The sequence below is a fragment of the Stenella coeruleoalba genome, assembly GCF_951394435.1.
Source record: "Stenella coeruleoalba genome assembly, chromosome: 1".
In the NCBI taxonomy this organism is placed as follows: domain Eukaryota; kingdom Metazoa; phylum Chordata; class Mammalia; order Artiodactyla; family Delphinidae; genus Stenella; species Stenella coeruleoalba.
The window spans coordinates 19,883,161-19,905,324 of record NC_137169.1 but is presented as its reverse complement, the minus strand read 5'-3'; the positions used below and the strand labels follow the sequence as shown (position 1 = coordinate 19,905,324).

The window sequence follows — 22,164 nt, the reverse complement described above, 5'->3', positions numbered from 1 at the left end:
CTGCCTGCTGCTTCCTGTGAGACCTCGGACAAATGACTTCACCTCCTTGAGCTTGGGTTTTGCATCTGTGAAATGAGGATGCTCACACGGCCCTAATTTCAAGGTGTTTGAGAAGAGTCAAGCAACAGGCTGGGGAGGGGACTGTCTTGTCCTCCCTCTGGGAGGACAGTTCACCGTAGGGGTGTGGTGGGGAGCAAGCCCTCCGGCTCTCAGGAACCCACGTGGGAACCGGTGGCGAGTGACTGACCACCCATGAAGAATCAGGCGCCTGTCTTACCTCCAAGGCTTCGTAGTACATATCTTTAGCCTCCATATCTGTCTTGGCCGACATCAGCCAGGATTTGATCAAATATTCGTAAAAACTGTCCCCGAGTCCTCCAACCGAGACATGGTCTGTGAGGGGAGAGAGGACAGGAACATTATCTCCACCTGCTGAGGCCGCCGCGACTCGGTGGGGAGCGAGCATTTAATCCGCAGCCTCGGAGCCCCCGACAGAAGGGGGGCTGGGGGGAAGGCATGGCCTGCGACCGGGGGAGCCAGGGCCAGCTTGAGCACCATCGTCCCTCATGGAAATGCAGGGGCTCCTTCGGCTGCTATAAATCATGTCATCGTGTTGCTTTTGCAGGCGGAGGACGGGGCAGGGTCTCTGGTTATTAACCGTAAATGGGTTGCATTTCTTGAAAAAGATAATCTGGTGGCAGGGAGTTCAGAGATTTTTATTACCTGGTGACAAACATGGTAATTAATGCTGGGCAGGTTCATAAAAGGCCACGGAAAGGAGCAACGAGAGGCTTAATTTAGTTGGTCAGAGCACAAAGCTGTTCTGGGAAAGCCAAGTTTAAATTTAGCAAATTGGGATAAATGGGGTTCAAAGGAGCAGAGGGAAGGAAAACCGGGTTTGAGGAGCCCTCCGTCTGCCCTGGTGGAGGAGGAACTCCAGGTGTGGCTGAACGGGCAGGTGTCTCCACCCAGGGCTACCCCAGGAGAGGGATGGCTGACAGAGGAGCACTTAATTACAGAAGCAAGACACGGCGGTGCTTCAATCACAATTAACAACAGGGAAACACAAAGGCGTTTAATAGATAAAACAAGGAGAAAACTGCGGCTCCCTGTTAAGCAGCAAGACACTGAGGAAGGGAAGGGGGTGGAGGAAGGCGGGGTGGGGGGGATGGGAAGAGGATTTTCAGCTCCTCTGGAGAAAGAGGGGTTAGAAGAAGAGAGGGGAGGGAAAGTGGGTGGGGGGAGAGAGAAAGAAATAGAGAATACAGCAACAGCTACCCTTTATCGAGGGTCTACTGTGGGCTGGGAGCTTTACTGTATCATTTATAACAATCTTCCCAAGAACCCTGTAAGGTAAGCACTACGAACCCCATTTCCCAGATGGGAAAACTGAGAGTGAGCCTAAATAGCTCGGCCAAAGCCACCGAGCTGGTAGAGCTCTCACTTTCTGCAGGTTTACACAGTCAACCAGAGAATGAAAACAAAGATGCAGAGAGAAAGAAAGGGAAAGTGGGAAGAGGGAGGGTCAGATCAAAAATCAGAGGGTCAGACAGCTGGGAACCAGGAAAGGGGGCTGACAGGAGGCCCCCACAGTAAACAGGGGCCCCCTCCAGCCCCCTCCGTAAACAAGCCCCGGCCCAGCAAGGGTTCAGGAACGGAAGAGCACTAGTGAAAATGCGAACAGACCAGGTAAAGCCTGAGGCTTAGGGAGACGTGCGGGGGGGACCAGCGTGGGCTGGACTTTGTTACCTGAAAAGACGGAACCAGCACAGCGTCCCCCTTGACCCTGTTCCCAGGGGGAGGACACAGCTGGGCAAGCCCAGAGGGAGGGCAGGGCTGTGCCAGGCCCGGCATGTGGATGGCGTGTCCACGGCCGGGGCGCGAGGTCTGTGCAAGGCAGGGGTGGGGAGGCCGGAATTCAGACCGGGGCAGCCTGCACAGAAGGGGCCCCCGCTCATGGCACTCAGCCGGGGGCACGGGCACCTCCACGCTCATCTCCTGGGCTTGCCTCCTCTCACGGCTCCTCTGCCACCCCAAACACTGCTAGCCCCCTGCCCACTCTGTCTCACATGTGATGACCCCTCTGCCAGGAATACCCTTCCCTACCTTGTGTGGCTGACACCCCCTCACTGCTTCACCTCAGCTCGGAAGGGCTTTCCTCCGTGTCCCCATAACATTGAGGTCCCTGCAGGGTGATGTGAGGGAAATAAGGCACCTGCACCCTCTGGCCCAGCGCCCTCCTGCGGGAAGTGCTTGGAGCAGCTGTCCCACCGTCGCTAGGTGCGAGCCTTGCCCTCAGCGGCTCCCAGCGCTGTGTCATCGGTACCTGTTTGTGGGTCTACCTCCCCCGCTAGGCTGTGGGCTGTGTGGGGAGGGACCCTGTATGACTCTCATCTATGCCCAATACCTGTGTGGCACACTGCAGACGCCCAGTAAGTCCTGAATGAGAGAAAGGCAGGCATGTGGGGGCTGTGCTCAGAAGAGCCTTGAACGTCAAAGCCAAAGAGACTGGACTTCACCATGTGATTGCAGAGTGTGTGTGAGGGACAAGGTCAAGGGCTTCACCTGGCAGGTGTGCGCGGGAGACGGGAGCCAGGTCAGCAGGAGTTCCACAGGTGTTTGAGATAGGACACCCTCTTGGGGACATGTGTGTAGTCTCCCGGGGCCTCAGCTGCAGTGCACAGGTGGGGGGTGTCTTCCCTGCACCGAGGGGCACATGGGGAGAAGTGCAGGAGTGGGAATTAGAGACGTGGATCCATCATTAGCTCAGGGCAGGCCAGAGCCCCTGGGCCTGTCTCCTGATCTGTAAAATGTAGAAGGGAGAGTTGGTGTGCGTGAGCAGAGATGGGTTCTGCTGCTTCCTGATCGTGTCAACAACGCGCCCACCACACTTGGCAGCAGGAGGCAGCCACCCTATACGCCTGGGAATCGCTGGCGGGAAAGTGGCATGAAGCTGGGGGAGGTGGCCGGGGTGGAGCTGGCGGGCAGCTCACACTCCCACAGCCACGGGAGAGAACCTGGACTTGCCACTTCCCGCCCGCTGAGGAAAGTGTGGGATTCGGGCAGTGGACAAGGAGGACGAGCCACGCCAGGGGCCAAGCCAAAGGGCTGGCAGCTCTTCGAGCTCTCAGCGGCTCTGCTAGGACTGGTCTCTTCTGGGCCTGCTGGACCTATCCTGGCTGTGCAGTCCTAGCGGCAGGAGAGTCTCAGCCTCCCCGGCTACCCTGAAGCTGAGCTTCAGGCAGGAGTGGGGAGCAGGTGAGAGCAGAGGTCTGGGACTGGGATGCAGCCCTCATTAGCCCTTTGTCTCTTTAAGGGGCAATTCCTCTGGTTGCAATGGGCTACGAAGAGGATTCCAGGAGAGAAAAGAATGTGAACTTAGCTTATGCAAGTGGGGAATGTTATCATTTGCTGGAAAATTACACAATCATCAAAAAACAAGAACAAAAACAAAAAATACTAAAAAGACAAAAACAGACCAAAACACCCAAGGAAACCACAGAAAACCTGGGATGACCCCAGGCGCCAAAGCCAGGGGAGGAGGAAAGCAGGCACCCCGGTGATCAGGGCTTTCTTTATAACCTTCCCTCTGAAATTTGGCAGGCCTGCGATTCATATTTTATTAATATGAGACAATTTTCCATATGTGACTGACTCTGCCCGGCCTTGCGACCCCAGGTGCAGCCTGAAAAGAAAATTATGCTTCTCAGCGGGGAAGGGGAAGAGGGGGGCGGCTCCCCTGTAATTTGCCAAGGTAGCTATTCAGACTGGGAAGCACGCCCCTCTCCTTCTTTTTATGGGTTTTGCTGCATTGTCCTGGAGCAGCTAAGGCGGGCAGCTGCTTAGTTGATCTCTTTACCCAGTCAGGCCTTGCAATTAAAGGCAGGAACGGTTATTGAACTGTCTCTTCCCATGGCCATAATCTGTAATTCAAACCTTCATTTTCTCCCGGCACTTTTGAATTTGGCAGTGTGTTTTGGTTAAAAATACTTTGCATTTCTGGGCTTCCCTGGTGGCGCAGTGGTTTGAGAGTCTGTCTGCCGATGCAGGGGACATGGGTTCGTGCCCTGGTCCGGGAAGATCCCACATGCTGCAGAGCGGCTGGGCCCAGTGAGCCATGGCCGCTGAGCCTGCGCGTCCGGAGCCTGTGCTCCGCAACGGGAGAGGCCGCAACACTGAGAGGCCCGCGTACTACAAAAAACAAAACAAAACAAAACAAAACAAAAAAACTTTGCATTTCTGTAAGTGGTTTTTGCAGGAGGCTCCTGAGGAGTGAGGTCATCACCAAGGAAAATTCCCCGGTCGAACTTTCTGGGTCTCCTGGATGTGGATCATGGAGGCTCTGGGATGGAAGGACAGGCCTCTGCAGTTTCCTCACAGTATCCCTGCCGGCTGGCCAGCTGGCCCTCCAGGCCCTGCTTGCATACTTTTGGTGATGGGCGCTCATGACCATTTGGGACAACCCATGTCATCTTTGGAAGATGAACTGAAGTCTGTTTCCTGCAGCTTCTGACCATTGCTCCCACGCCCCTCTACAGTGCACAAAGAACACATCTCCAGCTCTTCTCCCATTTTGCAGGAGAGGAAACCAAAGCTCCAAGGGATGAAGATTCAGGCATGCAGTAATTAGACTCAGGTCTACTTTGTCGCTGAGCCCTTGTTAATGCCGTAACAACTGGGGCTGGAGGCAGGGAAAGGGAGAGGGGTCCCTTTTTGGGTAGAGGCAGTGGAGGTAGGGGCTCTGGGCAAGTCTTGGGAAGCCCCTAGAGGCAGGGCCCATGGAACCTGCTGCCCCCAATTTGTGCTGACTGTGATCACACAACCAGGGCCTCGGACAGAAGGGCAAGGCAGAGCAGTGCTTCTCGATAGGGGTGCAATCCCAGGAGGTGGAAGACTTTAACACTCCCCTGCCTGAGAGACCTTCAGATCCCATTGTTTCAGTGGGTGGAGCTGGGGGCTGCGAATGAGGCTCCAAAGGTGACCCACAACTGTCTGGCTGAAAAAAAAAGCCTCTGAACATAAACAGCAGGAAATCCTAGGGCCAATTCTAACAGGGGTAAGATACCAGTGATGAGCTCCTGATTTTTATATGGCTGTATAGTTAGGGTCTGCTTACACATTTTTTAAGAAATTAAAGTTGGAGGTAGGGAACCAGATGAAAGGGGCTGGGAGAGGATGCATGGCCTTTCTTAGAGCTGCTTTTGGAGTAAACATCTAACGGGAGCACCCCTGCAAGTCTGGGGGAGGATGAAGGAGGTTTCGGTGGGCACTGTAAGAGACGGAAGGCTGGAGACAGCTAGCATGCGGGGGACGCACAGGGCAGGGCCTCACTAGCCAGCAGCCACCACATCCGTCACAACAGCAATGGCAACAGAAACGAACACTCCCCACGATGCCCTGAGGGTGGCAGGAGGGTGGCATCCAGGAGCTCCGAGCCAATGCCTTGCTGGTACGTGGCTCCTCACTCAGCTGGGTGCCTCGCCCAGCCAGGCCGGGAAGCTGGGCAGGAATCCGCTGGAGGAGGGGCAGCGGCGCCCCTGTACTCACGTTGCATCCAGTTCCCGCTCACCGGGCTGAGGAAGTTGGGGTAGAGGCCGAAGGGCTTGTCAATATCCCTAAGGACCTTTCGGATGTTCCTGACCTGCCAAGAGATGGACACCAGGCACGTCTTCATTCTCTCCAAGAAGCCAGCCGGGTCCCAGCCCACTGAGGACTGAGGCAGCTGGTTCGGGTCCAGAGAGGAAACCATTCCGACGAGGCAGGAAGGGAGAGCTGCGTAACTAGCAGCCGGCTCCAACCCGGGGGTGTGAGGCGGTCCTGCCCCTGTGTTCAAGGGCGGGGTGCGGCCACAGTGGGGCCTGACCCTCCACCTCTGCACTGACTGCTCTGCCCGGGGCCCTGCCACTTGCCCCTCCCCCACCTCACCCCTTCCTCATTGCGTGTGGATTTTGGGGACGGGTCTTTTGAGGAGGGCGTTCGTATAAGTGACAGTAGCTCATTTGTAAGTGCTAGACAGAACTGTCTTTTTAACAGGTCCGAAACGGTTATATTGGCAATTTCACACGGTTCAGCTTGGTAACATGTTATGTTATCAGATACTGTGGGAACCGTTCCAGAGGGGAGGCCTGCGCCCCTCAACATCCCTGTACCCTAATAGGCATCTCGGGGCTTTATTAACAACAGCTACAACGCTACAACGCTGTCAACGTTTCTCAGTTGCTGTGAGCCAGACCCATTAGATACATTATCTCCAACCCTCATAACAACCTATACGGTATTATTATTATCTCAGTCTAACAGACGAGAAAGCCGGATCTCAGAGAGCGTCAGTCACTTGCCCATGGTCACGGGGTTTGTAAGTGTTAGAGCCAGGACGTGCGTCAGGCCCCTCTGACCACAGGGAGCAGCCCCGGCTCCAACACGGATCAGGGCAGGGACCACGCAGCAGCGAGTAGCAGAGGCCACACCCGCTGGATCAGGAGGCTGGATCTGCAAACTTTTGGGCTACAAAGGGCACAATGCGGGATTCAGGAAGGCTTGATCCATCAGGGTCTGCTGTCTGGCGGTACATGAAATCCTCCCAGCACAGACTCTGCAGGACAGAAGGGCCCTCGGGGATGGAGCTGTAGCACGCTCGCAGATTTATCTACAAGGTAAGGAGCAGGGAAAGCAGCCTTTTAGCTGTCAGACCTTTCTTTCCGGGGGACGGCACTTTGCTTTGCCACATCAGGTCTCATATCCATGTATGTTAACGGAGCCCATTATGGCGGACAGGAATGTGCTTGTACCCGAGTTATTCTCGACTGTCCTTGTGGTGAGCAGTGAAACGGGCTAAATTAGCTCCCCCGGAGGGTGCGGGCGCTTCTAGAATTTGGGCCAATTTGTTGACTGCCAATAATCGCCTCTGTGGGAGGCAATGACTGGCGGATGAAAGTAGCTGGAGAATGTAAATGTAGAGACACAGAGAGACCACGAGGTGGATGGACCCTTGAGAAAAATCCGGAAGCCTGCTGAACTGATCTGTCTTGAAGATCGTGGGTTTCAGAGCCAGAAAGTCCTGGGTTTGAGTCTCAGCTTTATCCCTTACCAGTTGGATGACCCAGGACAAGTGATTTAACCTCTCTGAGTCTCAGTTTCCTCCTCTGTAAAATGGGGATGACAGAAGACACACCTCATAGGGTTGGTGGGAAAATCAGAGCTACTGTACGGTACCCAGCACATCGTAGGTGCTCAGGCAGTGGTATCTCCAGACTAGCAGGAACTAGAGCAAGCTGCTCGTCTCACTCCGCTCTGAGCCGGCCGTGGTGTTCCTAGAGGGGTCTGGCTCAAGAGCAGTGGAAATAGGGAGGCTGGGGGCAGGGAGGCCCTGGAGGCAGGAAAAAAGACCAGAGGAGAAGACCCATCGGAAGTGGGATTGAATTTATTCCATGAGCTCTTGAGGTGGGGTATCCCAGGGACGCAGAGTCCTCTGAATATAAGGAAGAGCTTCTGGAGGGAGGTCTGACAACACGAGGGGCTGTTTGAGGCTGGTAGTGAGCCCCAGTGCAGAGGAAGCAATCAAGGGGTTGAAAGCTCTTCTCTGAGCTTCTCAAGAAAGCTCGGGTGGATTCCCACACTGAGCAAGCAGTGGTCCGAAACCTGGCATCAAAGAGCACATGGGGGCTTATTTCAAATACAGACTCCTGGGCCTGGGGCGACACTCAGAAATCCGCTTCTTCACCAGCATGCTAGATGATGCTTTGGGGCTGGCTGGCTGACAAAAGACTGAGAGCCACTGGGTAGAGGTGTGACTCTGTGACCTCCCAGCTCCCTTGGCGTTCCGAGAGACTAACATCTGGGGGGAAGAGAAGGCTTTGGGAGTGGGGGTCTCCTTCTTCCTGGAGGCCAGGGCTTCATCTCCCTATAGGGGCAGGACTCAGGAAGGGGCAAGCACCATCAGAGGGAGGTGTGTGTCCACTTCTCTTCCTCGGGTTAAGGGTTAGACCTACGGAGACACTTGCAGACAGTAGGACTGCCAAGGGCTGTGACACTGAGGAACCGCTCCTTCTGGAGGGCTTCACAGCGGGGCAGGGATGGGCAGCTGTCAGGATGGACGAAGGCCTGGGTGCTAGCGCTCTGAGCCCCTTGTGGCCTTCGCCAGCCTGGTAACGACGAGAAGGAACAGACGTGAGCCTCTGCTGTGGAGTGAAATTGCTTTGCCAGCCTGCTGACAGCATGTGCTAGATGGGCATCTGGAAGGGGAAAGGCAGGCAGATCTCACTCGAAGAAGTTAAATGTCTCTGGAAAGGGGACTTTTGTGCCGGGTGGCCAATTCCTGCCAACGCAAACTGGTGCCTGGATTTCCGTTGTTGCACTTTCTCCGGATTTCACACGTGTGTGGTTGCCAGCGGGCGCACATGTACCAGGGAAAACCTTCTCGCTGGCAGCTATGTCTCTGCCGCGCCCTCTGTAGAATGCTGCTGACTCCCTGCACTCACCTTCCCTGGCGCCTGGCATCGGTTACGATTAGGCAACTATCTGCTATGCTGGCAGTGGCTGGAGGCCTTCGGGCTCCCCACACACCCTCCAGCTGGCCCGCGGTCCATTTCCCCGTCACGGGCCGAGCGCCCACCCTTCGCTCTCCGTGTGGAGAAGAGGGAGCAGGGGAGAAGACTTGCCTTTTCTGCGAAGACCTGGTTGCCAGAGAGCTGGGTGAGGTGTAAGAACTCCAAGTGCAGGGATCCAAACTCCGCCAGGATGCTGCTGCCCCCTGCCACGGCCCAGCCCCAGCTCCTGTTGGAGCCGCTGAAAGACAGAAGCAGCCTCGGTCACCCTCTGCCAGCAGAGCTGGCTCCTCTGCCCCATTGCCAGGCACTGGACTAGGAGCTTCGCCGTGCAACCCCAGTTAACCCTCCCTGGGGGTCGGTACTATCCTTAGCCCCATTTAGCTGATGAGGACACTGAGGCTGGTGAGAAACTTGCCGAAGGTCACCTAGGCCTGTCTGACAGGCAATATTCTTTGTTTCTATGGTCAAGCAGCTTCTGCAAGACGTGTAGGCTCCAGAAGAATATTAGCAGAGCTGCCTTGGTGGCCAAGACCTGGCACACACGTGATGCTAAATTTACAGGTGATACTGATAATGCTGTCAGGGGCCACAAAACCCCCCTCCCCCCACAGAACACTATTTCTATCCACTTGTCAATGGCTCATAATCATTGTTGCTGCTTGTGGAGGGTAAATGGTGCATGGCTGGGGTCCGAAGGGGGCAGATGAAGAGAGCAGGGATCCCATCTGGCCCCTCCGCCCCCCTCAGCCAGTGCTGCTCGCGGACACACAACGGCCCCTGGAACTTCGTGGAACCCACACCTGAAGGGTGGGTGGCCCTGCTAAGACCACACACCTGGGGCTGCTGGACCCTGGGAGGTCCGAGGTTAGGAATGAAAGCAGCAGGGGCTCTCGGAGCAAAGGTCTCCTCACTCGCTGAGCACGTACGTGTCTCACGAACACCTTAGATGGATCACCAGCAGGACCCTGTGACCCCGTCGGAGGAGGCTGTCAACTAACCGCTTCCTCCCCTTCCTTGAAAGTACTGGGTGCTTTCAAGGAGGAAGAGTGCAGGGGCAGGGCCTCGGGAAATCCTCCCATCTGCCCCTTTCACAGATGAGGAAAACAAGGCACAGGACAGTGAAATCACTGCCCGAGATCACACAGTAAATGGAACAGTGGGGACCCAAGGCTGCTCTGACGCCAGAGCTTGTCCCAGTCACTGTGCAGCTGCTGGCCTGTCGTCTCATTACATGATAAGAGGCCAGGATGCTGCCTTTCCAGGAGCTGTCACTTAAAATCTCCCTGGGATCTGCAGCCAGGAGGCACAGGTTCAAGTCTGTGAGCAGCGAGGTCTTGGGCAAACCATTTCTTGCCGTGTACCTTAGTTTCTGTATCCGTCAGACTGAGTGAGGATAATGCGTCCCAGTCTCCGCTCCTAGGGCTTTGCGGGGATTGAGAGAGAAGAGGAAGATGCAGAATGGGGGTGGCCTTGGGTAAGCTGCTTCCTCTCCCTGATCTGAGCCCTCATGTGTATCATGATGCTCTTTCCTGTGGGACATTTAGGACAACCAGGGAGACAAGGGTCAACCTCCCTCTGCAGGGAGGTTGCGAGGTGACAGTGGGTGGGCACAGAGCAGGGTGGAGTGAGCGCCCCCTATCTGTAGGGCCTCCAAGGTGCAGTCAGTGTGTGGCAGGCTGGGGGGCTGGCTCTGCCGGGGCCTCTGGAAGCCCCTCTGCTTCCTTGCTGTGGTAGCTCTGGCTCCCTGGGAACTGGCCTCTGTCATCCCTCTGTCTCCCAGGGACAGGACCTAGGAAGGCAGGCGTGGGTCTGGGAGGTCACAGTTTGCCAGCTGAGGGGCACCGCTTTATCTGGGGGGGGCTGGGGCTCCCCTAAGGCTGCTCTTCTCCTCTCTGATGTGGTTTCAGGAAAGTGAGGAAACTCTTCCATCTTCCAGAAACAGATGGAATTGAGTCTTAGGATCTTCTGGAGCAGGTGATCTCAGTAAACATCCCTGCTTCCTTGGGTATTTTCCTGACTTGGGGGCAGGTGGGGAGGGATGGGTTGCACAGAGAGGGGAAACTTGGCTCCTAGATAGTAAATCAAACAGCTTCCAGATGCAGGCACTGGGGCAGGCGTTTGCATCATGACCTCATTTAAAGCCCACAAGGCAAAGCATCGTTAAACCCTGAGGAAATAGGCTCAGAAAGGGAAGTGAGTCACTTTCAGAAGCTCAGAGCTGGTAGGGGGTGGAGGCAGGATTCAAACCTCAGAGAGCACTTCCCTAAGGGGTGCCCGAGACGGCCCCATAGCCACCTCGAGGGAAGGGGAAGCTGACCCCTCTCTGTCCCTCTTCCCCCCACGCCAAGAGACCTCTCTCTCCAGCCTGTGATCTCAGTGGGAGCTGCAGGTACCCACAGAGGGCTTCCTGAATAATTGATGCTTCCTGCCCTCGCAGAGAAATTCAAGGTAAAAAAAAAACCCCAGCCACCAGCCATCTTTTGTTCTCATTTTCCCCCACAGGACCCTCTCCCTCCTCTCCCCTCCCTCTCAATGCTCACCCTCCCAAGTGGGCCTCCTGTGGTCCAGCCGCCCTGGGCAGAGGCGGGTGGTAGGCCAGGCACCTTCTTCTCTCCTGCCTGGCTTCAAATGCTGGCTCCCCCAGTTCCCAGCTTAGGAGACCTCAGGAGGGTCAGTGAAGGGTCAGTGAATTCTTCTAGACCCCAGTCTCCTCATCTGTTAAATGACAGTAGCCACACCTCATAGAGCCATTGTGAGATATAAATTAGGCACACGATGACTGTCATTGTTGCCATTATGTAATTATGCACATCTAAATTATGTGTTGTTTGTTAGAGTTAAGTTCCTAATGTGCCAGGCAGCAGCGGTATCTTGTTTTACCTTCACATCTAACTTTAGAGGTAGATACCAAGATTCTTATTTCATAGGTTAGGATACTCAGACTCAGAGAGCGGAAGACACTTTTCCAAGGTCACACAGTAAGTGACAGTGCTGGTAGAGCTGATCTCAAATCCAAATCCTAGGTACTTTGTGCCCCAAATGCATCTGTTCTGGGCAGCATCCAGAGACCAGGAGGTCTTCTGATCAGCCTCATGGGCAATGGGCTGATGGAAGCTCTGCCCTCTGCTCCCCTCCTCGCCTTTTAAGTCTCCAAGTGGACTCTGCCCCGGTGGGAGGGGCTGCTCCACAATGCCCCTCCCCAGCCTGGTGGAAGCTTCTACATGTGTGTGCCTGTGTGCACACATGTGTGTGGTGAAATCGTTAACTCTGGAGCCAGACAGACCACGATTCTAATTCTAACTTTGCTTTGCTGCTGTGTGACCTGGGTAAGTTACCTCACCTCTCTGAGTCTGTTTCTTCACTGTTAAAATGGGGCCCACGTGGTGGTTGTGTGCTGAAAAGAGAGAACCCACGTCATTGTGCCTGGGACACAGCGAACATTCAAAAACGTGCACAATTATTACGATGTGTAAGTGTGTAGCAGAAACGTGCACGTGTAAACGCATCTTTGTGTGTGAATCTGTGCACATATATAGAGGTGGGAGAGTGCGTGTGACAAAGGTGAGCCTGCGTATCTGAGTCCTCACGATTTGGGTGAGTGGCAGTAGGGTGCACAGGTGTGTGTGAGGCTGGGTGTGTGAGAGAGCCAGTGAGATTGATTCAGCTGCGGAGGCCCTTGGACTGGCCACCTCCCCGCTTCCCAGAGTTCAGTGGTCCTGCAGGTCACAGGTCATGGCTGCCCCTGCCTCCGCCTCCCAGGCCTGCCACCGGGGAGGGGGAGCGGTCACACTCACTTGGGGACCACCTCCCTTCAGGGTCCTCCTCAACGGGCAGTTTGGGGACAGGGCCTAGTTACTGCCCCCCCCACTAGGGCCCAGGTCCGAGCTGCTCACAGCCAGCCCTGCACTGACCAGGGGCAGCAGTGTGGACCCAGCTCCCACCAGCAGGCCCTCTCCAAAGGGAACACTCAGCGCCACGCGGGCTGTATACATCCCTGACGTTTTCCCTGGTGGAATGGGGAGGCATTTTTAGCAATAGACTCTCTTACCCAGAAAATGAGAGGGAGGTGTTGCCAGGAAATATGCACACACATACATATGTATACAGCACTGGCAGCATGCAAACAGCCTAAAAATAAACGTGCTTTCTTAATCAGAAATGTCAGGATCTGCGGGGGATCAGGTCCAGGCTCTGCAGGACACGGGTAAGGCAGGCAACCAGGGCTGCAGCTTGCGGGGCTTGCTTGGAATCAGGGGGTGCCAATGCGTGGAGGAGGGAGGGGTGCCTGAGCTAAGTGAGGCCTGAGAAGCTGGACCCGGGACAGGGATCCAGAAAGACGGGGTGTTTGTGTCTTGGCTCCAAGACGTCTGGCCGTGTTTCTCCAAGATCAGTGTTGGTGGGAAAGGAATCTGAGCAGGGATCAAAGTGTCAGGGTCTGAGGAGTCAACCCTGGCACCGAGATGGGGGTTTGATGGGCCCTGAGGGCCCCTCCCTGGCCTGCAGTGAGATTTAAGTGACATCACACCCCAGGAATCCTTTCTGACCACAGAGATGAAGATGAAGAAGGTGAAGATGCTGAGCAGGCCGAGTCCTCCCTTCTTGGCAAGGCCCTAGAGGGTGCGACCTCCCCAGGAAGTAAGGGGGCCTTGGGCACTCCACCTGAGCCCAGGGCCCCTGCCTCCCCTGCCCTGTTGGACTGAGATCCCTGAGACAAGAAAGCGCTTCAGGAGATGGAACAGCAAGTCCAGTGTGATGGACATATTACAGCCCTCCCCCCAGGCTCAGGTTGTAGGATGGTCTCAAGAATGGCCCCAGAGGGCTCCCTGGGTGCCTGGGGACCGGCACGTGCCTTCTACCAGGTCTCCAGGTCTGCTCCATGCGTCGCGAGGGTGGCAGGGCTCCTGCCTGAGGGAGGGCCAGGTGGGTATTGGGAGCAGAGCTTGTGATCTGTAACAAAATGGGTTAAAACCTGGCCCCATTGCCTGTGAGCTAGAAGACCTTGGGCAATGGGCATAATATAAATACCCACCCTAAAGGCCTGCTGTGAGGAGAGTGCTCTGAGGCGTTGAGCGAAACCCTTAGCATATGCCAGGCGCAGAGTGATCGCTCAATAAATGGTAAGGACAGCAGTCATCAGAGTCGGTCTCTCATGCCGCACACACGGCCTCACGTGAACATTTGTTGAAGGAATGAATAAAGAAAGACGGGGACATGGATCCTGCCCTCAGGAAGCTCCGGGGCCGATGGGGGAACGTGAAGACTGAGTGTGACAAGGGCCACAGGAAGCAGATAAAGTGCCTGGAGGCCAGGAGAGGCAAGGACACCTGTGGCTTCTGGAGAAGGTGGCATCTGAGCTGGGCTCTGATAGCGAGGGAAATGGTGAGAAATGGCAGCCCAGGGGAGGAAGAGAGCGAGGGAAAGCAAGACAGTGGGGTGCCCTGGGGTCTCCAGGAGCAAGATTCATGCTCCTCAGTGGATCCTAAAGCCGGCTGGCCACTATTCCCCTGACTTTGAGCCCGTTCTTTCCCCTCTGGGTCTCAGTGCCACATCTGGCTCCCACCCTCACAGAGGGAAGCAGCGGGGTAGGTAAGTCCCCGGGGGGTTTTGGAGCGGGATGGAGCTGCGGCCTGGGCCCCACCTGCTCTAGCTGTGTCACCCCGGGTCCCTTCTACTCTGGCTCTGTGACCTGGTGAACGTCCAGAAAGACTCTAGTTCACACGCCGAATTACGCAACCTATCAGGAGGGGAAACGATGCAAGTGGCCAATAAAAACTAATGTTTTAAAACAGTCGGTAGAAAGAAACATATCAGTGGTTTCTTGACTAGTGGAGTCGCAGGTGATTTTCTGGGTCTTATCCAACACTTCTGGTATAATCCACATTTTTTTTGCAATGAGGATTTATTTTTACAGGGAGGAATCACAATAGATATTATTGAAAATGGAGTTGGAAGTCCTGGGCTCATGTCCTGGATGGTCCGTTACTGGCTTATATGACCTCGGCCAGGGTTTTTCCTCCTCGGAATCTGAGCCTCCATGGGCTTGATGCTCCCAGAAGCCCCTCTGGGTTCTGACAGCCCCTCTGGGCTGACAGGGGCTGAGGGGTCAGCAAACCAGGGTCCCTCTGCCCAGGGTCCTGACTCCCCAGCAGCTTTGGGTTCCTGCTTGTGGTGGGAGGTGTGATGTGCCTCCCAGCCCGGGATCCCAGCTGCGAAGGGAGGGCAGTTGGGGCACAGCGGCGGAGCTGTGAGTCACGGCAGTGTGACGAGATGATCACAGAGGAACGGCGGCCCCATCTCCATGCCAGAAAGATCAGGTCTTGCGTGGCCTACACCCGAGAACCAGGTTTAGCGACCAACGCCAGCTCAGGGGAGCCCCTGGCCGAGGCTAGGTGTCACTGTGCCACTGACCCCCGTGATTCCTGCGGCGGCATTCATCCCACCCTGTGTCTCAGTTTCCACGCAGATGCAGCCGAAGCCACAAGTGGGAGATCAGACGGCATCCTACCTTTTGAAGTTCACCACGCCTTTTGGGATTCCCGTGGGGGTATCGAAGGCCGGCAGGAGTTTCTCCCCCAGCTTGATGGCCTTTATTCGGAACACCTGCAAGGAAGGGTCAAAGGGCACTGTGAATCCTGGCGGATAAACCTGCCAAGGCTGCTGGGCCCAGAGTGGGAGGTGCATTAGGCTCTGGGGTCAGTCAGGCCTGGATGTGGACCTGAGTCCATGAATTCCTGGCTCAAGTTCCTCCCTCGTTTATAAATCCAGGGCAATATGGCCTTCCTCAGAGGGTTGCTGGAGGAATGAAAATTAGATAATAGTTGTAAAGCCCTTACTGCAGGGCCAGGACTAGGACGAAGGCTCAGTGATTATGCTGTGCTGGGAACACGGAGAGGTCAGGGCAGCGGGTCACCAATGGTCAGTGCCTGCCTGCACGGTGGGGCCAGTGCACCCCAAGCTGAGTGCGTGAGAAACACATTCGGATAGAGTGTAACGAGCACGGGATGGGGAGCTCCCGGCCTTGCTTCCCAACCTGGCTTCCGTTTGCTTCTCAGCAAACCTCTGCCTTCACACCTGTAAACCCAGGGGAAGGGCCTTTCCTCTCTGACATTCTGATTCTGCCCATTGTCCCTATTTTACAGCGGCAAAGGTGAATGACTAAACCGGTGATGTGATGGTCGGGGAGCCACAGGGAGGTCCCAGGTGTCAGGGCCCTTGCACGAGGCTCTAAGCCCCTCAAACTCTTCTTCTGGTTAATTCAAAAGCACCTGTGACCTTCTGGCTCCTAGGAATTTATTCTAAGGGAATAAATCATCAAGGATGTTGCAGAGACTTAACTTTATGGCTACTTATTCCAGTGTTGTTTAGAATAGTATAGAAAAACTGGAAATACTCTAAATACCAAGCCACAGGGAAGTGGTGAAATGATGGCTTATCCAGGCAATGGATACCATGCAGCCGCTGAAGTGATGTTGGAGACGTTTATTTCATAGCAAAAAACGGTTTATAATCTATTAAGAGAAAACATTTCACAATGGTGTAATTCAACTTTTGTAAAAATTATATACAAATGGATGCCTGAGGAAAGGTTGGGAATACACTGAACTATTAACCACGGTCTTCTCAGAGGACTAGGCTTATGGGGGATTTTTATTTTCTTCTTTTGGCTTAACTCTATTTTCTGTGCTATTTTTACAATTAAAGCAAACCCACAGGGCTTCCCTGGTGGCGCAGTGGTTGAGAGTCCGCCTGCCGATGCAGGGAACACGGGTTCGTGCCCCGGTCCAGGAAGATCCCACATGCCGCAGAGCGGCTGGGCCCGTGAGCCATGGCCGCTGAGCCTGCACGTCCGGAGCCTGTGCTCCGCAACGGGAGAGGCCACAACAGTGAGAGGCCCACGTACCGCAAAAAAGGAAAACAAAACAAAACAAAAGCAAACCCACAATAACATTATTTATTTTTGAAAAGCTGAGAAGCAAGTCCCTAAGCAACCACTCCTGATGGGACAACAAGTGTTTCCTTTCACTTCTGGGGCTCCAGGGAGACTCAGTGTGCCGACTGCCTGCGTGTTGTTGCAGAATGAAGTATCCTTGAGGTCTCTCCTTCTAACTTGTGCAATTTAAAGGTTCTGAGGCAGCTGTTTGGGGACCGCAGTGGGGAGGAGTTTGTGAACACTACCTGGGCTGTGGATTAGAAGCCTCTGTGGGGCGGGTGTAGTTCTTGTTTAGGAAGGAGGGAGGGTGGGAGGGAGAGGGAAGAATTGCACCTGGGGCCTGGTAGTGATGGGTGACAGAAGATGATAACGTCCAGTGCGACAGTGGGTCCTAGAAGTGGGCACTGGGGCAGCCACAGCAGAATCCTGAGGGAGCTTGTCTAGAATTCAAATTCCAAAGCCTCGAGTCACCCCAGAAGCCACTGGTTTAGCAACAACAAGGGGCTCTTGTTTGAAGGTCCTGATCTCATCATTTGCCCCCCGGGGAGGCTGAGCACAGAGGCACGAAGGAACGCAGGAACCCACGGGAACCTGACCCAAGGCTGGGGCTCCAGGCTGCCCTCTGCCTGAGGACGCCACGCCAACTCCTCTGAAATGCTCCTCTCTGCCAGCAAACCACGTCTCCTTCTTTGGAAGGCCCTGATGCAGGCTGCCATGGCAGAGCCTCAACCATCCCAGGGAGGATGCTGCAGGTGTGACTGGACAGGAGTGGTACCATGCGGAACAGAACACCTGTCCTCCTTATCATTTGGAAATGATGTGTCTTACCTACGTCACCTTTGATGCTTGCAACAGGCTTGTGGGGAAGGTGTTGACCCACTTTGAGGAAAACAAAACTGAGTCTCAGAGAAGCAAGTTGTCCAAGGTTATGGAGCTATTAAGTGGCTCTTTTCCAGGACACTGAGCCACCTCACCAACACAGAGAGAGATGGCCTCAGACAGCCATGGCACGCAATGGGCGGGGGCCTAGTGGTTCCAGAACAGAGGTGAGAGAGACCAGCAAAAATTACATCCTGAGAGTGGAAAGGGCTCTTGACTGGGAGTCAGAGCCCAGGCTCAGATCTCCCCACTCAGCAGCTGTGTGACCCTGCGTGAACCAGGTACTGTCTCTGAGCCTCATCTGCACAAAGGAACAGTGACGTGTGCCCTGGCTTCTTCAAAGGGGTCTTCTAGAAATCAGACGAGAGGATGCACATAAATGAATATGCTATAAAAACTGTAAAGTGCTTTGCAAATGTCACCTGGTGCAGCTGGGGTTGTTCCTGTTATTCTCGTGGAAGCAGAGTCTCTGTGGGACCCCCCACCTCCCGCCCTACCCAGCAGGGGATCCACCTCTTGCAGGTTCCCTCTGAAGCAAGAAAGGCCTCAGCCCAGGAAGGGGTGTGGGATCTCCTTCACCGTTCATTCCACAAACACCGTGGGAAAGACCCACTCCACAGGCACCCCCTGTATGCGAGATGGAGGATGGAGAGAGGATGGAGGCCTCAGTCTGGTGTGGCCGAGTCCTGGTGATAAGCAGTGATGCTGGGCCAGGCTGAACAAGGTCTAGAACTCAGACCCACGGTGGAAAGACACAGGAGGCTGTGCGACCCGCACCGCCTCCCTTTCCTAAATCTCAGTCTCCGCAGCTGCATGTACGCCGGTCTCTGCGCGGGGAGGTTTTGGGCACGGAGGGGTCAGGGAGGCGTGGCTGGAGGACGGGGCTGCGCCCGTAACCCGGAAGCCTGCCTGCCCAGGGTTCTGAGCCACTCGGGCTCCCCCTTGGGCCTTCTGGACACAGGTACTCCTACCACACCCCACTGCCTGGTCTGCCCCCCAGAAATCGCTGGCCCCACACCCACCCCCGTGAGCCCTGAGCTGCACGGCTCCACCCCATCCTGGACGGGAGGCTGGCCGGTGCCCGTGCAGAGCATGGCGCCTCTTTCTGCTCCACATCATTTTCCTGTCCTGGGGTTTTCAGATGAAATTCAGGCCTTGGGTGGCGCGCAGGTTTCCCATGGACAATCATTTGGGGACAAATTGGTACAAGCGGTAATCTCTGCTGAGGAGATTAGGCTTGATGGAGAGGGGCCCTGAGCGGCCGGAGAGATCAAGTGCTCGCCGCCCGCTGCCTCCGCCCGCGTGGCCTCCGCCCATCCGCGCCACTTGCTGGAAGGGAAGCGGCAGGGCTTTCTCTGACAGCAGCGGCAGAGGCTCCCCACCAGCAGGGGGCAGGATAATTATGTCTCCAAGCGGACAGAGCTGCGGCTGTGCCGAGCAGGGCAGCCGCTCTGCGTAGGGGCCTCACAACTGACGGGTGACCCATGCGCTGGGGATTCTGCCAGCCTCCCCCCAGATCCTCAGGCTGTGCTTTCCCAGGCGCTCACAAGGGATGAAGTCTCCCATTTCTGTGTTCTCAGGATTCCTTGCAGTGCAGAGAACATGGGCTTTGGAGCCCTTCAGCCCTGGGGCCAAACCCTTTCCCACTCGTCCCATTTCACAAGAGCTCTCTGACCCCTGGGGGTTAGGACCACCCCACTGTGGGGAAGGTATGAGGTCTAGGGGCGGGAGAAGGGACTTGCTCAAGGCCACAGGCAGGTGCCGCGTAGGGATGAGACGCAGGTTTTCTGACTCTGTGCCCAGGGCTCTGCATTCTCGCCGCCCTTCACGGCCCTCCTTCTGGAAGCCAACGCGGTTCGCCTGGGCCGAGTGGCTGGCAGTGGCTGCCCACCTCCCCGGTCGCCCCCTTGAGACCTGGAGTTTGGCTGGTGTCTGGTCCGGGAGCAGAGGGCAAGGGGATGGCTGTGGAGCAGGCCAAGGCCAAGGGGCTCGAGGAGGAAATGGTGAAACAACGGTCTTGGCTTTATCAGTCCTGAGAACCAGCATGTGGGAAAAACAGTCCAGCAGCAGCACAAGCCTGGACGGAGCACAGATATCGCAGGTGCCCTATGGCGAGCTGTGAGGATGGTGGGCAGCCCCAACTGCTGCCCTTGGAGAATTTACTAGCAACTGTGGGAGCCACCTGGGCTCCCCTGGGCAGCAAAATTGAAGGAAGAATCTGTGGGTGGCACCATGGAGATGGGATTGAGATCCCCTCGAATCCCTGTTTCCTCATTGGTAAAATGAGGGGGTGGGATGTTCTCCTAAGCCCTTTCCAGCCTGGATGGTCCAGGGGCTTTGAAAGGCCAACTTACCTCCTCTCCCGTCAGGTAGAAGGCCGAGAGAAGTCCTCCGATGTACCGGATGTTCACTTCGAACAAGGATGCTTCTCCACTCTGTGGGGCAGAAAGACGGGGGGGGGGCAGTGGGGACATTCGTGAGATGCCCACAGGGCTTCCTGAGGCAGCCAGGCCCTTGAGACAGGTCACACCTGCCACTGCCCCTGCGCCACTGACCCGGCCACACCTGTGCCGGGCTCCAAGCCCTTGCCCAGCGGGCCAGGCTACCTTTGGTGGTGGTTTTCAGAGCAAAAGGTGAAAGGGATGAGCACCTGCCTGGCGGGCAGCTCCTGAACATTTACAGAGTTCCAAATAAACACTGGGCTTGGCTTCCTTCCCCAGCCTTTGCTGGAGGCCATCAGAGCAAAGTTAGGCCTGGCTGCTCTCCAAGGAGCTGTGGAACTTGTGTGGGCAGCTGCTGGCTGAAGCTTAGCCTGAGGAGAGGCAAATCCTCCTCCCGTCTGGCCCCCTCCTTCCCGAGAGAGCCCCCTGGCTTAGCAGGAGGATGGTGTGGTCCTTTGGGCTGACAGGGCAAGTGGAAGGTTCTCACAGGAGGTTCTGAGGCGGAAAGGAGGGGTGCCAGGCAGATCCTAGTAGGCAACCAGCAGTTTCTCAGCCTCAGCTCTGTAGCCCTCAGGGCACACCCACACTTGCCTTAATCACTGTTGTTTTCTTTCTGAAGTGTGGACTGCAAAGCAGGGGTACTGAGGCATCATGCCGAGGGCCAGATCTGGGTTAAAATCCCACCTGAGTCACTCACTTGGCTTTCAAACTTCGGGCAAGATATTTAGCTTTTCCCTGCCTGAGTTTCTTCATCCCGAGCAGGGTGGATATGAGATCCTGAGTGGGGCAGGTGAGATGCCTGCCCAGTGCCTTCCCAGTGCTGGGCATGGCTTCATAAAGGTGCCTGTTATAAACCCCCTGCCCCGCAAGGGCTCCCCTTGGCCTACTTCCCACATCACGGTCTTTTGTTACTGATGACGGCAATGGTCATCTTTTTATCTGGGAGAGCTTTTCCAGTAACAGAGCACTTGCACAGCTACTCTCTTTTGCCTTACAGTCCTTGGTGAAGGCATCCTTCCCACTCTTCAGGTGAGAAAGCCCAGGCTCAGAGAGGTGGAGAGACCCCACCTTGCTTTCTTCCAGGGACACTCCCAATCTGTCCCAGCCTGTGTGAATGTCCCTAGGCTTGCCCAGCCCTGCCACCACCTGGCTCCTCAGGCAGCTGCCTGAGGTCCGCTCTCTACCCACCATCTGCGGAGGGGTCAAGGTGGGCTATGGAGACACTCCTTCCTTCTGCCTCTGATACCGTAGGAAATGGGAGGATTCTGAACTTCCTCGCCTCACACAGACCAGCAGAAGTCGTACCAAGCCTCAACGTCATCACAGTGACGATGACACCACTTTATCTGTACTGGAGTTTATAGTGTCGTAAAATGCTTTTCACAGCCCTCCGTGGTGGTCAGTCCTCACAAGCCTGTGAATTAGGCACTATCATTGTACCATCTTTCGGTTGGGAAAGTAAGGCCCAGGAAGGTTAGATGACTTTTCCCAGGCTGCGAGCTGAGCCAGAGGCTCTCCTGTAGCGTTGCCTTCCCGGACTTTCCCTACTTTGTCTCTCTGCCCTGCTCTGCTCTGACATGGGCCTCTCCAGGAGCAGAGGCCTCCATCCTGCCAGGAGCTGTCCCGGTTCATAGCAGAATCTGTCACTTGTGGAGCCCCAGATGGAGCCCGACAGTGTGTTTTGATGTGACCCTTCCCCCTACCCATCTGTCTCCATGTCTTGCTCCCCCAAACCACCTAAACAGCCTCTCCCTGTGGGGAGCTGAGACCTCCAGGATGGATCTGTTACTTTAGTCTGGGCTGAGAGATCAGTGGGAGAGGCATCTGGTATTTAAGGCTTTTGTACCATCCATATACATGAGCATCCCCGCCCCAAGGCCCTGGTCCCTGACCAGGGATGCCTGCAAGGCTAGAAACCAAGAGGGCCCCAAGCCTGGTCATGGCCTCAAACCGGACAGCTCCCCCTGCCCCTCTCACTCTCAAGAGGGCAGCACAGGGGTGGATGGGGACCTCTAGGTTAGGGCATCTCTGAGCAGATAACCACTTCTCCCTTCCCAGGGTCGCTTCCCCTGTTGCTGCTGTTCTGTCTGACAGAGTCAGTCCCAGAAGGGGCTTCCTGGGTGGGAGCAATGTGCCTGGCACCCTAGGGAGGGCAAGAATGTCTGTCTTCCACCCCAGGGAGTTCCGGCTAGTAAATACTCATGGGCCGGCCAGGGCTGGGGGGACATCCCCCACCTCAAGGCTGGTCTGAGGAGAGGGGCCTTGGAACAGGGTGCATGGAACCCTGCTTCCAAGAATGCTCTGCTGGGCAGCCTGGGAGGAGCGGGTCACTGACCTCTCGGGCCCCTTCTGGCTCTACTACCCCGGA

The 22,164-nt window shown here is 55.7% G+C and overlaps 1 protein-coding gene across 2 annotated transcripts in view; it reads right to left on the bottom strand.

The window, feature by feature from the left end:
- Window positions 1-22,164, bottom strand: part of MAN1C1 (mannosidase alpha class 1C member 1) — a 132,189-nt gene that overhangs the window by 11,054 nt on the left and 98,971 nt on the right. The window contains exons 4-8 of one of the 2 annotated variants that reach the window (XM_079933553.1): window positions 19,710-19,790; window positions 15,052-15,146; window positions 8,580-8,784; window positions 5,548-5,641; window positions 278-393 (exon numbers count right to left, since the gene is read on the bottom strand). In XM_079933553.1, the coding sequence (XP_079789679.1) occupies window positions 278-393; window positions 5,548-5,641; window positions 8,580-8,784; window positions 15,052-15,146; window positions 19,710-19,790 (591 nt within the window). The remainder of the gene's footprint in view (window positions 1-277; window positions 394-5,547; window positions 5,642-8,579; window positions 8,785-15,051; window positions 15,147-19,709; window positions 19,791-22,164) is intronic. The other variant, XM_079933552.1, reaches the window with a different exon arrangement.